Consider the following 15,159-nt stretch of genomic DNA (forward strand, 5'->3'; position numbering starts at 1 on the left):
CAGGAGGCGGGTGAGACAGGGCACAACTCTGGAGTCATATCAGCGTCACTTACAGAAAATGACCCCCGCCTTCATTTCCACTTTTGCTTCCGAGGTTCCGGCGTTGAGAAGACAACTCTGTCTCCATTTCAGTTTTTCTACGATTTCAAGTCTGCGGGGGGAAAAGGCTGATGGGGTGAAACAAAAGAAAACAAAAAAAAAAGTAAGGGGGGGGGGCGTCCATAACCACATCTGTAATTGGGGAATAGTGTCAGGAATAGATGGGGATGAAGAGGGGGCGGTACAGAGGGTGGAGGCTTCAACGTCAGGTTAAAAGACGTATTTGAAACTGAACGCATTGCGTGTCAAGTAGAGCACCGACCACATCATGCTCCATTAGCATACTGAGCGGGATCTTTCGTTTCTTTTTAAGGCGTAAACGTTCGCCCTGTGAGAACTTACCACCCTGCAGCAAGACAGCGGCACGTCTCCCAACGGTAGAGCGTTCAGCGAGTATGTACGGTTATAGATGATGGAAACCAATATTTCAACGGGGCCCGGGTGAAAAGACAGTGAGCTGGCTAAGCTCAACGAAATGGTGACATTTGTCCACGAAGACAAGCTTTAAAACAACAAACAAAACGGATAATCAGTTCGTTCTGAGCTGGGCTGGGAGTTTTGTTCCTCGCAATTGCATGGTTGCTGATCAGTTTGGCCCAAAAAAAACAAACTAAAAAAAACGACATTAAACATCGTTAAACATTAAAACCACGTCCAACTCCGAGGCTGTTAAACTATCAGCATTAGACATCAAAGTCATTTTTGCTTTGCCTTTTAAGCGGCGAGAAAAACATAAAATAATAATACAGTGGGGAGAACAAGTATTTGATACACTACCGATTTTGCAGGTTTTCCCACTTACAAAGGTGGGAAAAGGAGGTCTGTCATTTTTATCATAGGTACACTTCAACTGTGAGAGACTGAATCTAAAAAATAAATCCAGAAAATCACATTGTATGATCTTTTAAGTAATTAATTTGCATTTTAATGCATGAAATAAGTATTTGATACATCAGAAAAACAGAACCTAATATTTGGTACAAAAAACATTGTTTGTAATTACAGAGATCAGACGTTTCCTGTAGTTCATAACTAGGTTTGCACACACTGCAGCAGGGATTTTGGTCCACTCCTCCACACAGATCTTTTCCAGATCCTTCAGGTTTCGGGGCTGTTGCTGGGCAACACAGACTTTCAGCTCCCTCCAAAGATTTTCTATTGGGTTCAGGTCTGGAGACTGGCCAGGCCACTCCAGCACCTTGGGATGCTTCTTACGGAGCCACTCCTTCGTTGCCCAGGCTGTGTGTTTCGGGTCGTTGTCATGCTGGAAGACCCAGCAACGCCCCATCTTCAGTGCTCTTATTGAGGGAAGGAGGTTGTTGGCCAAGATCTCGCGATACATGGCCCCATCCATCCTCCCCTCAATACGGTGCAGTCGTCCTGTCCCCTTTGCAGAAAAGCATCCCCGAAGAATGATGTTTCCACCTCCATGCTTCACGGTTGGGATGGTGTTCTTGGGGTTGTACTCATCTTCTTCCTCCAAACATGGCGAGTGGTGTTTAAACCAAAAAGTTCTATTTTGGTCTCATCAGACCACATGACCTTCTCCCATTCCTCCTCTGGATCATCCAGATGGTCATTGGCAAACTTCAGACGTGCTTGGACATGCGCTGGCTTGAGCAGAGGGACCCTGCGTGCGCTGCAGGATTTCAATCCATGAGGGCGTAGTGTGTTACTTATGGTTTTCTTTGATACTGTGGTCCCAGCTCTCTTCAGGTCATTGTCCAGGTCCTGCCCTGTAGTTCTGGGCTGGTCCCTCCATTTCTTATGATCATTGAGGCTCCACGAGGTGAGATCTTGCGTGGTGCCCCAGACCGAGGGAGATTGACGGTCATCTTGAACTTCTTCCATTTTCTAATAATTGTGCCGACAGTTGTTGCCTTTTCACCAAGCTTCTTGCCTATTGTCCTGTAGCCCATCCCAGGGTTGTGCCGGTCTACAATTTTGTCCCTGATGTCCTTAGACAGCTATCTGGTCTTGCCCATTGTGGAGAGGTTGGAGTATGATTGATTGAGTGTGGACAGGTGTCTTTTATACAGGTTACAAGTTCTAAGAGGTACAGTTAATACAGCTAATGAGTGGAGAATGGGAGGGCTTTTTAAAGAAAAACGAACAGGTCTGTGAGAGCCGGAATTATTACTGGTTGGTAGGTGATCAAATACTTATTTCATGCGATAAAATGCAAATGAATTATTTAAAAATCATACAATGTGATTTTCTGGATTGTTGTTTTAGATTCCGTCTTTGGCAGTTGAAGTGTACCTATGATAAAAATGACAGACCTCTACATGCTTTGTAAGTAGGAAAACCTGCAAAATCGGCAGTATATCAAATACTTGTTCTCCCCAATGTCAATAAAAATGAACTGGCAGGGAGTCTTCTTTGCAGACTGCATTCCCGTGGCAGCACTTTGCCGACTGCGCAGCACTGCCGGCTAAAAACGCGGCTTTAATATCTCAACGACCAGACAAAAAAAAAACAAAAAAAAAAAAAAAACCACACACACACACACACAAAAGAAGACTCAGCGAGAACACGGTCCCTCAATGACAGCAGAGGGAAGCGGACACGAGGGGAGGTGCTGAGGAGCTCATTTCAATCAAGTCGATTCTCAGAAAGAAGCCACAAACAGCTCGAGTCTTTGGTGTTTGGAGAGGAGTCTTTTATTGAGCCCGACCGTTCGAGCAGAGCCGGCGTTGCTCGACAAGCACATTCCAGTCTTTTCTTGATCGCATCGCCCACAAACTGCAGCGAATTATCCGTCCACCACCGCCCGCAGTCACGGCGCGTGCCTGCGCTGCCCCCCCTCCCCCCCTACCCCCGGCCCACGTCACTATTTTCACGACAAGGCTCACGGTACGTAAACACAAGTCCCGTGTTGGTGAGAAAAGCCTGTCGGAAACCGACCGAAATAGCGGCGGGGATGAAAAGCGTAAGAGAATAAGTTACAAAATAGATTCAAAGTTCAAATGCACAATACGACTTTTTTTTCGTCTTTAAAAACACCGAGGCATCTCGAGCCAAAACGCCGAAAGTTTTTTCCTTTTCGCTGGTCGCACGCAACTCTCGTACGCCTTCTCCCGTCCCTGTCACAGTTTACTCTGAGAACGTCAAAAACTCAATCTACCCCACTCGGTTTAAGACTTTTGTTTTGTATTGAATGTATTCGCTGAGCTCATGTGACACAGACTAACAGTATGAAACAGCTAAATGTATTCAGGTTTTTTTTTAGTTTTTTTTAAGGATTTTTGCTATTTAATTTTTAATTAATCAATAACAGTAATATTACATTCGATTTAAAACGAGCTTTTGCAACTGCCGCACGACATCCAAAGCCCAACATTTACGGCAGAAGTTTGCCAGCAGGAATCGGCGCAACTTCCCTTCTCTCACATTAGCACGGACGCAACCGAAACAGCCGCTTTGCAAAAGAGTTTTTTCCTCTTGGGTATGACATAAAGACAGTGCTGTGAGCATCCCATTTAAAAAGGGAGATTTAACGTAAACTTTGCCCCACTGGACCACATTTAAGCACGGCGAAAAGACAGCAAAACCTGCCCTTGACGGGTGTGTGGACATTGTAGAAAAAGGTATACACATTTTGAGTCATGGTAAGATCTTTTTAAACCAGCAAGTCCTAAAAGCTTGGAAAATATTCTCTATTCCTAAACAACAACAACAACAACCGCTAAAATTCAATGTGTCAACATCAGAACTTGGAGGAAACTGTGGCATTGGAAAAGTTGACAAGTGCTTGGTGCATTTTCTTTCTTTTACCCATGGTTCCTCTGGGCTTGGAGTGGTTTTCATCGGGGCTTAGTGGCCCCAGGGACAGCCGCACGGGTCCCTGCAGAGCCGCTTCCTGTCCCACAGGAGACGCAGCTCCTCGGCCGTGTGCTGGGGAGAGGACAGCATGTCCAAGTAACACTCCTTCTCGCACAGCCAGCCAGAGTCCTGAAACACACACACACACACACACACACACACACACACACACACACACACACACACACACACACACACACACACACACACACACACACACACACACACACACACACACACACACACACACACACACACACACACACACACACAGTTCAACCAATCCCAAGAATCGTTTAAAGGATCAGCGATTCATGATGTATGAGGAGATTTAAGACCGAACCGGTCCTGTGATCTGGCGTCACGACTGTCAGTTGTGATGTACATCAAAATGTTTATGAATCAATCAAGATTGAGCACAAATCAATTAAATGTTTGATATCCAGGTAGATTTGATAGAAAGGCCTTATGTATGAAAACAAGAGACATGCAGAGTTCCTCTAAGTCCGGTTGTTCAGGGTGACCAACCGATATATTTTTTTCCATATAATTTTCAATGGTGAGTGCGAGAGTTTCTAGACATTACAGTGGATTGTACGATTTTCCTTTTCTTAAAAAACAGAGGAATGCTTAAATGTAGTAAATCTTTCTTTTTTTTTACCTGATATTTCTGGGGTCCAACTGCAGCCATCCATATGCCCATGCTCACATCTTCTCCCTTTGACAAAACACATCCCATTATCTTCACTTCACATCAGATCAGATGGACTCCATCAGTAATCGTATAAGTATGTTGCCTCTCTATCATTCTGGTGACTCTCAGGTGACATACCTGGTAGGCCTTCAGCTGGTCTGCGTTGGTGGCTAGCCACTGGACCAGGTCCCTGGACACCACATACCCCGACCCGCAGGCGAACGCCGGGTAGGCTGGACTGGGGTACTCCAGTTCCTGCCACTTCCCAATGCGATCCACCGCCCAGCTCTGCCGGAAACTGGGTGCGGAAGGATGTGAAAGGTGACACCCAGGCCGCACGTCACCTTTCACGTCCGTTTGACGGGACAGGGGCCTTTTACGAAGAGCCTCCGTCTTAATCGCGTTAACCGAAAAAAACAACAAAAAAAAAAAAACCTTGGTTCTGGACCTCTTTGGACCTCTTTGGACCCGAGTCCTGAAACGCCTACTGCGCCAGGGTCAAACATGTTCAGACGGATGGTGCAACACGGCTGTACTTACTTCCCCCACCAGAAATTGCTGCGCTTCAGGCCCTTGTGGTCAATCTTCATTAATACAGAGTCCACGTCAATATAGCAATCATCATCTGTCTTCAGAAGCAGATTGAAGTCAGCGTTTCCCACAGACCTGCCATGGAGGGAAATTTCAACTTTAATTAGAACCGAACCTCGTGTGGTGAGGTGCTCACAGTGGTTTTACCATCAAATAACCATAAGACATATGGTCGGAAGTCTCGGAGTAAATAATATAACAGTCAGGGGATTCCAAAACTGGGGTTTGCGGTCCCCTGGGACTGCGCGAAGGAAACGCCCGAGTTCACAGGAAAACCTTTTGTCGTCTTGTTTAACATTTTTAATTGTAAGAACCGACGCGATTGTTGTAATTCGCCCGGCGTAACGTTTCAGAGGCAGACGGGCACGTGTTTCATTTTCAGGGGTGGCTTGATTTCCCAGGTGGCCCCGGCCCAATCTGGAGGGTTGATCACGTGGGCCCTAACCCAGGTTCTTTCCGGCTTCTCAGCCCCGTACCATTTATAGAACTGGAGCAGCTTGGTGGGGACGTTCCTGTAGGTGTCCACCACGTCCACGAGCACCATGTCGCCGTGCCGGTGGCTCTCCGACCGCAGGGCGGCGTCCTCCTGCCGCAGTGCCGTGGTGTGACTCTCCACCCGGAATGCGCGGCCCCGCAGGTGGAGCAGCAGAGCCTCCCTGTCTGAGGAGCATCAGGTAGGAGTGAAGGAGGGGTTAATAAATAAATAAATATAAAAGGAGTGATGATGAATAGGTGAATGATCAACACTTTTGGACACCAGGACAGGAACCAAGCAGCTAGACTTTTATATCATTAACGAACCCCCCTCCTCCCCCCAAATAGACATTCACAAAAAGAAAACATGAAAATGACAACTTCTGGATGCCTGCTACAGATGCCTGCACCTGCCAACCACTTCACAACCTTCCCTTGTGTGTCCACGTGTCCACTTGAATTACCTGGGGCCCACGGGGCCCGCAGTTCAAAAAAAAATAAAAAAAATAAAAAATTAAAAAATAAATGTGGGAGGTGCGTGCCCCCCGTGTGAAACCGCGCAGCGCCATCACGAGCGGCGCAGTGACATCATTTATTGCGCGCGCACCAAACGACGACGATGGCTGCGGCGACTACAAACACGCCTCAAGGGGGTTGGAACCGAGAAGGAAGCTATTCTCCGTTCTGCAACAAACAAAATCTCCAAGCTGAAAGGCAAATCTCACTCCCTGCCACGGTGAACAATGGAATTGTCCAAAGCGTCCCTTCACTCTCATCTATCACTTCACTTTCTCCAAAAAATAAAAAATAAAATAAAATAAAATGCTCATAGCCCTGAGCTGTCCCTGGACTGACCATAAATAGTGTACGTGAACCCTCCCGCCAAACCAGGGAATCCAAGTGCACTTCTGTGAGGCAGCAGCCCGTCGGCAATCTGCGGTTAGAGAAAACAGTGGCACGTAAGGAAGCTGTGCCGCTTCTTACCGGTACCCTGCTGAAGAAGTTGTCATTAAGCTGGCTTTACACCAAATCCGACAAACGACGACAACTCACCGGAATTCCATTCATGTCTTGCGACAAATTGGGATTCGACAGTTCACTTTTTTATTTTTATTGTAACTTAAAACCAAGTTAATTAATAACAATGTGAACGTTGAACGTCACCATAATCGCTATCAATAATTCACGTTTTATAATTGAGTCAACTTTAGGTATTTTTTCGCGCTTTGCAAACACAGAGGGAGTTTGAAACTCTTCTTTTTCCACATTCATGAAAAATGGCAGATGTCTAACTGAGCAAACTTAACTCAGAAATAGAGCTCTCCCAATTCCTCAGACAAATTTCACGATGCGAGATCCAGACACGCTCTTCGGTGGCCGCCGGAGCAAAGGGTCCGACAGTCTGATCAGTTTATGGATTCAGTGTAAAGCCATCTTTACTCTTTGGATGAAGCAAGGCAAAAAAAACACCAAATTTATTCCAATGATTATGACCTGTACTCCTCAAGAACCTTTTTAACATTCTTCCAAGACACATGCAGAACATTTCCCGGGGAAGCGCAGTAATTGCATGGTCTGTTTCTGACACCGCAACACTTACAGAGGGTATTTTGAGGACCCCTCCCCCGTTGTTTAGTTGCACAAAGGAGGAGTTGACCGTGGTCAATCCAGCGGAGTCCGAGCTCTCCCAAACCAGCATCCCCTCAAAGCCCTGGATCAAAGGAAGAGGTTTAACCTGGAAGCTCTAGCACGGCGAAAAAACGTAATCTTCAACAGCCGGAAAATCTTCACAATTCTTAATCGGTCTTAATTTGTATTTTGAAATAATCTGATGTTTTAGTGTGTGTGTGTGTGTGTGTGTTTATGATTATGCAGATAGCTTTGAGCAAAGATGTCTCCAACTAACTTCAAACAACTATTTCACGGGATTTCTTTAAAGAGAAATAAGCAGCTTTTTGCAAAGAGAGCAGGCGATTTTGGACGCTCCCCACTCATTAAGAACACGGATTTTAGGAACATTCTATTTTATTTTGTCATTCTGAGAAATCTTATACTGAAATCATGTTTCCTCATGTTAAGAACACACCGCTCTGACTGGAACGACTGTTGTATGATGACTTCAGCCAAAAGTTTTGTTTTTTTTCTTGTTTCTTGCTAGATTCATGTTTTGTTTTTTTTTCCCCCGGCGTTCTTTTACATTGATCTTTTGCAGCGAGCATAGATGTAGTGCATCCAACCCCGCTGAACACTTTGTGGAAGAGCTGACCTTAGGCAAGATGAACTGCTCCACCGGCTTGTACCACACTCCATTCAAGATGGTCCCAGAGCTCATGGAACTAAAGCGAGCAGTAACCACAGCCTCCTGCAGAAATAAAATAATATATAATTATATTTGATATGTTACGGCCCTTATCACCACCGGTTAATAACATAACTGAGTTTTCCCCTCGCATCACCACCGAATGCCGAACAGAATCCAATTCACCGCAGGCTTATTTGTCTTAGAAAAACAGTTCAAAAGGAATCACTGAAATTGGACATAAAACCGTGAGTAAATAGGACAAACAAGGCCATCCAGATGAATACCTCCAGCTGGCCCCAGGCTGGGTTTTCTAACAGACCCCCACAAAAAAAATCTTAAAAAAAAAAACAAAAAAAAAAAAAAAAAAACAACACACACACACACGCACACATACACACACTGCATTGCATTTTTCTAAGTCAACGCTCCTCTACCTCCTGGTCCAGCTGGTGCAACTTGACCGTCACGTTGCTCCGCAGCTCCCGCCCGGGCTGGTCAGCGAACACCCCGAGTCGGGTGATCACTACCGGGTGGAGGACCTTGAAGTCCAGGGCCAAGACGGGCACGTCGGCTGGTGCCACCGCCGACGGGTCGGGCGCCACCCTCACCATTTCTATCTCCACTTCATCCTGCCCCGCTGCCGAGAGAGAGAGAGAGAGAGAGAGAGAGTTTTGAGAAGTCAGGGGCGGGTGGAACGATTGGGGGAGGAGGGGTCCCTCTGATTACTAAGCACTGAAATTTAATATCACTTCAACATTGCTGACAACCTCTTTTCGGTTCTGATGAGAGAGAGAGATAGAACGAGAGAGGGAGAGAGTTGGGGTGGGGTGGGGGATTCCACAGAATTAGGCATTAAAGCTCCATCATCAGCACTTTGGAGAGACTCTGGGTTTTGTTTTTTTCTCCGCCACTGCGGTCTTCAAAAGCGAAGCTTCTGCCCCGTCAGTGGGGCTTCCTTAATTAGAAGAGGGCAGTTTATTACCCGAGAGATCAATGATGAAAAAAAGATTATTAAAAAAAACCCACGCAGACGTGAAAATGAAGCAGCGTTTCCGCTTAACCGTGTTCCCAAAACACTGTGCATTCTGCAAACGAGAAAAAGACAATTAACACGGGGAAAATGTTATCCAAGCAGAAAAGGAAAAACGACTGTGGAAGTTGATGAAACGCTTCTCTCATTTATTGAGGGGTAATGATAAGAACAGCTTTTTATTTTATTATTATTATTATTTTTTTTTCATTCATACATATATACATTTTCTCCGGAGGTGCACTTTTTAGTATGCTGACCGAATGCAGAAATAACTTCCACCTACCCTGCCGCCTTAATGATCTGAGTGCTTCTCTTAGCCATTCTGATTATGCTGGTTTATTCTTTGGGGGGAAAAACAAAATAACATGAGGAAGGTACGGTCTGTCGGATCCACTCCTGAGAAGCTGATTAAAGGAAGGAATTTTTTTTCAACGTATTGATTTATTTATGGATTTTTAATGATTTATTTAATCGGTGCATCGAATTGTGAACGCGTTTTTCCGCCTTCTTAGTTCTTCATCGTTACCGAGCACAAGGCATCTTGTTTTGGACAAAAAAGGTGAAATGCATTTCTAAAAAAAGAGCTAAAAAACAAACCAAAAAAACCCAACAAAAAATGTAAAATTTGAAATTAAAAACAGTTTCTAACTCGTCGGTGCAGCAGAGGAAAATTCTCTCTCGCATCCTCTCAGACAGATTTCACGACACGCGGTCCAGACGCATGCTCTTCGACAGCCTGATCCGTTTTCGGATTTTCCAGTTTTACTCTTTGGATGTATTACGGCAATTGCAAAAAATATTTCTAAATAAAATGTGATATTATGGTATTCAAAACATATTCAAAAAAAATTACAATCAACAAAAAATTTAAAAAATTTAAAACAAAACACGTGACTATAATGCCAATTTTCCCTTTTTCTTAAAGGAGATCAACCCGACTAAAGTCTTTAACATTTGATGTGTCAAACTGCATTTCAGCACAGTGAGAAGCCGCAGCAGAGCGGTAAGTGTCTGAATAGTAAAGCGTTCAGCGAGGCTGGGCCATGAAGAGTTATAAATTATGGAAACAAACAAAAAAAAAAAAAAAAGTTCCCTGCTGCTTTGAGTTGGAACAAACGGCATTCGTCAACGATCAATCCTACATTTTCATGCAGGGTTTTGTCACCCGACTGCGTTTGCAACCGGTTGCTCTTTGTGTCTCTTTCCGTGGCACGATGCGTCTGCTGTAACGCCGAAGCCAAGGACGCAAGACAGGTTATCGATCTACCTAGCAACATACACTGTTGAAAATCAAGAGACTGGGGGTGTTTTTTTTTTTTTTTTTGAAAGCACCTTACTCTAATGAATATATTATTCTGTGGATGATATGTATCCATCAGGGCGAACTCCAAGGTTTTTGGTCAGATCCGAATCAAGTCAATGTTACGCAGTGCGATTTTAAATCGAGGAGGGGAAAAAGAGAGAACGTTTTTAAAAAACACGGCAGGAAAATGCGAAGTCGTTGGGTTAATGGTTATGTTTGCAGGGTACGACGGGTGACTGCGGGAGAGGCTTTTTTCTCCGCGGCGGCCTAGGGCGCTGATGGGAACACTGCTACGTCCTTGAGGCGTGGGCGGAAATGAATAACGGCGGTTTGAATTTTTCTCCCTCTCGCGTCTTCTTTCCCTGAACCTACATTCTTTTATTTTCCATTCAATTCAACTCAACTCCTCCTCCCGCCATTATGCGCGCCGAGGCTCTACAAAGCACTGATGTCCACACAGGAAAAAAGAAGAACGATTCTATGCAGAGTACATCGCTGCGATACCTGCCGCCTTTTGTTTCACAAAGGGGTTCGGCTTTAGTTCTGTAGTGGATTTTTTTTTGGCCTACAACCGTCACCTACACATCGTCTTGTGTTCCACCTCTTACCCGAGTCGGTGAAATTCAGGAGAGCGCAGGAGTAAGGGTCTTCCCGATCCTCCTCCGGAACGGGGCATCCGTGCTCACCAACGATAAACTTGACTCGCACTCTGAACACAGACACATCACGTCACGGCATGTTTACCCCCCCGGTGTCTTTCATGCAACATTACATTACAAGATGGTTATATCCAACGCTCATCCATACATAGGCGCACACCCTCTCCACCTCCGTTACCATGGATACTAAGGGTTGATAAGAAAAAAACAAAAAAAAAAAAAAAAAAAAGCAGAGCCATCACGCTATCTGTGCTCCCTTCAATGGATGAGAAGGCAATGGACCAATATACAAAACAAATTACACGCACCCCCTGGAACAACAATACAATATAGGACCTGATCAGACAACGATAAAATGGTGGACGGGGTCATCGGTTATTTGGTACTAGCACCGGGGCGTTTTTCTGTTGAGGATATGAATCTAGCCAGAGGAAATAAATCAGAAAGGGCGGAATCGTGGGCTGTGCATCCAACAGACCTGTGTTTAAACCGGGGGTGGTCCTGGAGGTAGCCCATCCACGTCTCCCTGATCACTTGTCGGAGGTCATGGTGGTGTCGGGCGGACAGCACTCCGACCAGCACTTCAGAGGCGGCTGATGTTTCATCTACAAAGGAGACTTTTTTTGGGGGGGGACGACCAATAATAACAATGTTAACTGTTTAAAAAAAAAAAAAAAAAAATGAAGAAACAACAATAATAATAATAATAATAATTATAATAATAATAATAAACAAGGTTGGCTGATCATATCGATATCGCTGTTTATTATCTTGCAATGATATTGTCACACACTAAATTAAGACTGGTCTTTAATACAGTATGACTTGAAATTTATAACAATGCAAAAAAGGTCTGATGTATTTGCAGGCAGTTTGAAGACCTGATTCCATACTTCACAATAGCACATTATCCACCACAATGGAACTAACACATGGGATTCTTAATGAATTGAATTAGATCATTGAGTTAACATTATTTTTTATTTTTTATATTTAAAAAAAAAAAAGTGTAATATACCAGTGAGAATATACAGGAACCTTTGGCCATCAGCGAAAGCATGGACACCATTGACTTGCAATATAATTATTATTATCATTATTATTATTATTATTATTTATAAACTCGGCAGGGTGAATGTCAGATTGAGTTGCGACAGAATATGATTTAATGATGTTTGAAGAAAACGATCGCCAGCAACGCCCAACAGCAGCGATCAAGCGTCATTTTGACTGAGAAAATAATAATAATAAAAACACATATATAACAATTTTAAATAAAAATGACGTTCGGTTACTGTTCCGAAACACACTCACCAGACACACCAGAGATAAAAAAATAAAAAATAAAAATACAATTGTAAACAAAAGTTGAGCGGCGACGCGTGATGACAGACGTGTTTTTTTTGTTTTTGTTTGCTTTGGGTTTCTTGTTTTAAAGTTGCCTCCCAAAAGGGTCAACGCGTCTCACCGGCTCCTTCGGTCTCCGGCGGCGGGGTGGCGCTCCGTCGCGTCAGCCACAAGTGCACCACGACCGCGACCGCACACGGGAGGAGAACGAGCGCTAGCCTCCGCATGGACGGACCGCGCGGCCGCTCCACAGATGGACTCCGGCTCCTCAGGGGGGCGACTCGGCTCCGCTCCGCTCCCGGGACGCGCGGCGGGCGGCGGGCGGCGGGCGGCTCTCCGAGGACGGCGCGGGTGCGAGTGCGACTCCGCAGCCGAGCGGCGGCGGCGGCGGCGGCGGGGGCGCGTCACGTGCAGCCGCCGCCGCCGCCGCGTCGAACGGCGTCGGACCAATGGCGGCGGAGGGGCTTTCCGCGCTGGGGCGTCTGGGAAATGTGGTTCTGCTTTTAACGTGTCGGATGCCGCGTTCCCGTTGAGACCGGAACTCGGAAAAGCCAGGACCTTATTTCCCCCCCCCCCCGGCGGGGCGCAAAGGAACGGGCGTTTAAAATCGGAAATTCCGTTGTTTTAAAACTCGTCGAACTTTGATTCGAACGAGGCATTTTTGTAATGTAGTGAAAAAAAAATCCGTTTTTGTGGCTTGTAGATTTCACAAGTTCGACGAGCGAACAAACACCGTCTTGTCGATACAGAGGTAAAGGCGGAACAATCCGCTCGGAAGTGGGGACTTCTGACGCTGAATTGCCGAGTTTCCAGGAATGCCGCACACTTCAATAAACCCGTTGGTTCGTGTAGTTGCGCAGGTTGTGGCGTTGTTGTCAATGAATACAAATAAAATATGATAAATTATAATAAACTATAATATAATTAATTATATAATACATACATATATGTATTTCTTATCTTTTCTTTTCATATATTCTCATGATATATACAGTACAGGTACTCCTCACTTAACGACCTACCTGTTAAACGACCAGCTCTCCGACCAATCTGTATTGTGCAATACCGCGATGTACGACGTCTCAGCGTCAAGCATCTCATCACGCATCACCCTTTATATACTATATACACTATATATACTGTATATACAATATACACTAAGAACACTATACACTATTTTGTGTATATACTATATACTATATACACTATATATACACTTTATACACTGTATATACAACATACACTATAAACACTATATACACTATATACTATATATGCTATTTTTCAGTGAATCCACTTCTTTAAAGGTTAATTGGACACGCGGTCGGTCCTCAAGAAGGTTGGAAGCAACTCAAAAGTGTGGTTGCAAAACTGATTATTACATCATTATATTAGGTCTTCAAAAAGGTAAGGCATGCTTTTTTTTTTTTTTTTTAATCGTATAAAATGTGACTGTCAAGCATATTGACTCAGTAATGAGCTGCTCATATCTAAATAGGTTTTTTTTGTGAATGGTAAATTGTGGCGGTGTTAATCAAAACCTTTTTCTTCCTTCCTGGTTTCAGTGGCACTCACACAGGGGAAAGCCTTGGGCGCAATAAAGTGCGGCCCTGTGCTAATGATGGCGAGCCACATTTCCAACGCGAATGAGTCCTTTAAGATATAATTCAAGCTTATTACCTATTCTGCAACTCTTAGTAAATATGATGTCATTTTCAGCATTGCACAGTGCAATTTTCTCTTTTCCAAAGACCTGAAATTGCAGTTTTTGCTCTTGCACCCTCTCATCTCTCCATATTTAAAATAAGAAACTGTGCCAGTGGTGAAATATTAAGATTGAAAAGGTGAAGACCACAACCGCACCCTGTGCGTGCTCACAAGGTTTTGTGGTAACGACGTTACGCTGGAAGCAGACTGCTCGACACGGCACCTTTTGACACAGAAGTGTTGCAATAACACAGCAATTTCCCTCCAGGGATGAATAAAGTATTTACGGGTTTTCAACCTAATGTGTTTCATCTGTCTATCTGAGGCGTATTGTTTCGTGACCCCCGCCAACAAAGCCTCGTGTCACACGCACATCAGGCGGACCAGGGATGAGCTGGTGCCCAAACAGGACCGTGACGCCAATACATCCAGATCAATTAAAATTGATCGTAAATTGATCATATTTAAAGAGTTCCTTCCAGAGTCCATCGTTGGGGAAACGTGTTGCTTAGCTTCCTTGATGAGGACAGACAGTGGAGGAAAAAAGAGTTGCACTATATTCATATAATCATTCTCTTAACCAAATTTTATATTCATAAATGTATATTTTCAAATAAACCCATGTTCTCTGTTCTTATCAAGGACATGGGTTTGATATACATACGTATATATACATCTTAATATCAATTTTAATTTACAGTACATAAGAATATTAATACATTTATTCATATAAATATGAATATACATATGAATATAAATATATGCTCTGGATCTATCTCCTGTTCCCCTCTTGTCTTGGGTGGAGGAACATTTCCAGAGGTGGTGTGGCCAACATCATACTAAGCAACTGTACACACTTTCCCCAGCAGCAAGACTCTACCACAAGGGGCTGCCCTCACCCTCCCAGCTCTCCAACGTAATATGTTAGAGGAATAATATTCCTCTCACAACATTTTTATGGGTTCAAGTCCAGAGGCCTGAAACCCAACGTTTTCCTATTATCATCAGTTGTGTTTGCGCAAATCCCGTGAGATGGTAAATGATAGATATTCAGTTGGAAGTGCTTCTCAAATCATCATTTTCCAGATCAGCCTGATGGGGGTGCTATAGTTAAATTAGCTTTTT

General features: G+C 44.3%; 1 protein-coding gene across 1 annotated transcript; it reads right to left on the reverse strand.

The window, feature by feature from the left end:
* Window positions 1–2,959: 2,959 nt before the first annotated feature.
* On the reverse strand, window positions 2,960–12,622 carry b3galnt2 (beta-1,3-N-acetylgalactosaminyltransferase 2). The gene is made up of 12 exons (XM_080016306.1): window positions 12,449–12,622; window positions 11,459–11,597; window positions 10,930–11,030; window positions 8,420–8,622; window positions 7,950–8,045; window positions 7,284–7,394; window positions 6,539–6,617; window positions 5,686–5,869; window positions 5,159–5,284; window positions 4,757–4,916; window positions 4,586–4,642; window positions 2,960–4,053 (listed from the first exon to the last, which is right to left on the reverse strand). The coding sequence occupies exons 1-12, from the start codon at window positions 12,552–12,554 to the stop codon at window positions 3,916–3,918; spliced, it is 1,500 nt and encodes a 499-aa protein (XP_079872432.1). The 5' UTR covers window positions 12,555–12,622; the 3' UTR covers window positions 2,960–3,915.
* Between the last annotated feature and the right edge of the window lie 2,537 nt (window positions 12,623–15,159).

This window comes from Zeus faber, assembly GCF_960531495.2.
Source record: "Zeus faber genome assembly, chromosome: 16".
Classification (NCBI taxonomy): Eukaryota; Metazoa; Chordata; class Actinopteri; order Zeiformes; family Zeidae; genus Zeus; species Zeus faber.

Bases quoted from the DNA above. Each gene is read 5' to 3' on its own strand.
- b3galnt2 (XM_080016306.1), bottom strand. From the start codon at position 12,554: ATGCGGAGGCTAGCGCTCGTTCTCCTCCCGTGTGCGGTCGCGGTCGTG. The intron at 8,623-10,929 runs GTAAGAGGTGGA...CTCTCTCGGCAG, and splicing joins CCTGAATTTCACCGACTCGG to CGGGGCAGGATGAAGTGGAG. The intron at 4,643-4,756 runs GTATGTCACCTG...GTTTTGTCAAAG, and splicing joins ACCAGCTGAAGGCCTACCAG to GGAGAAGATGTGAGCATGGG.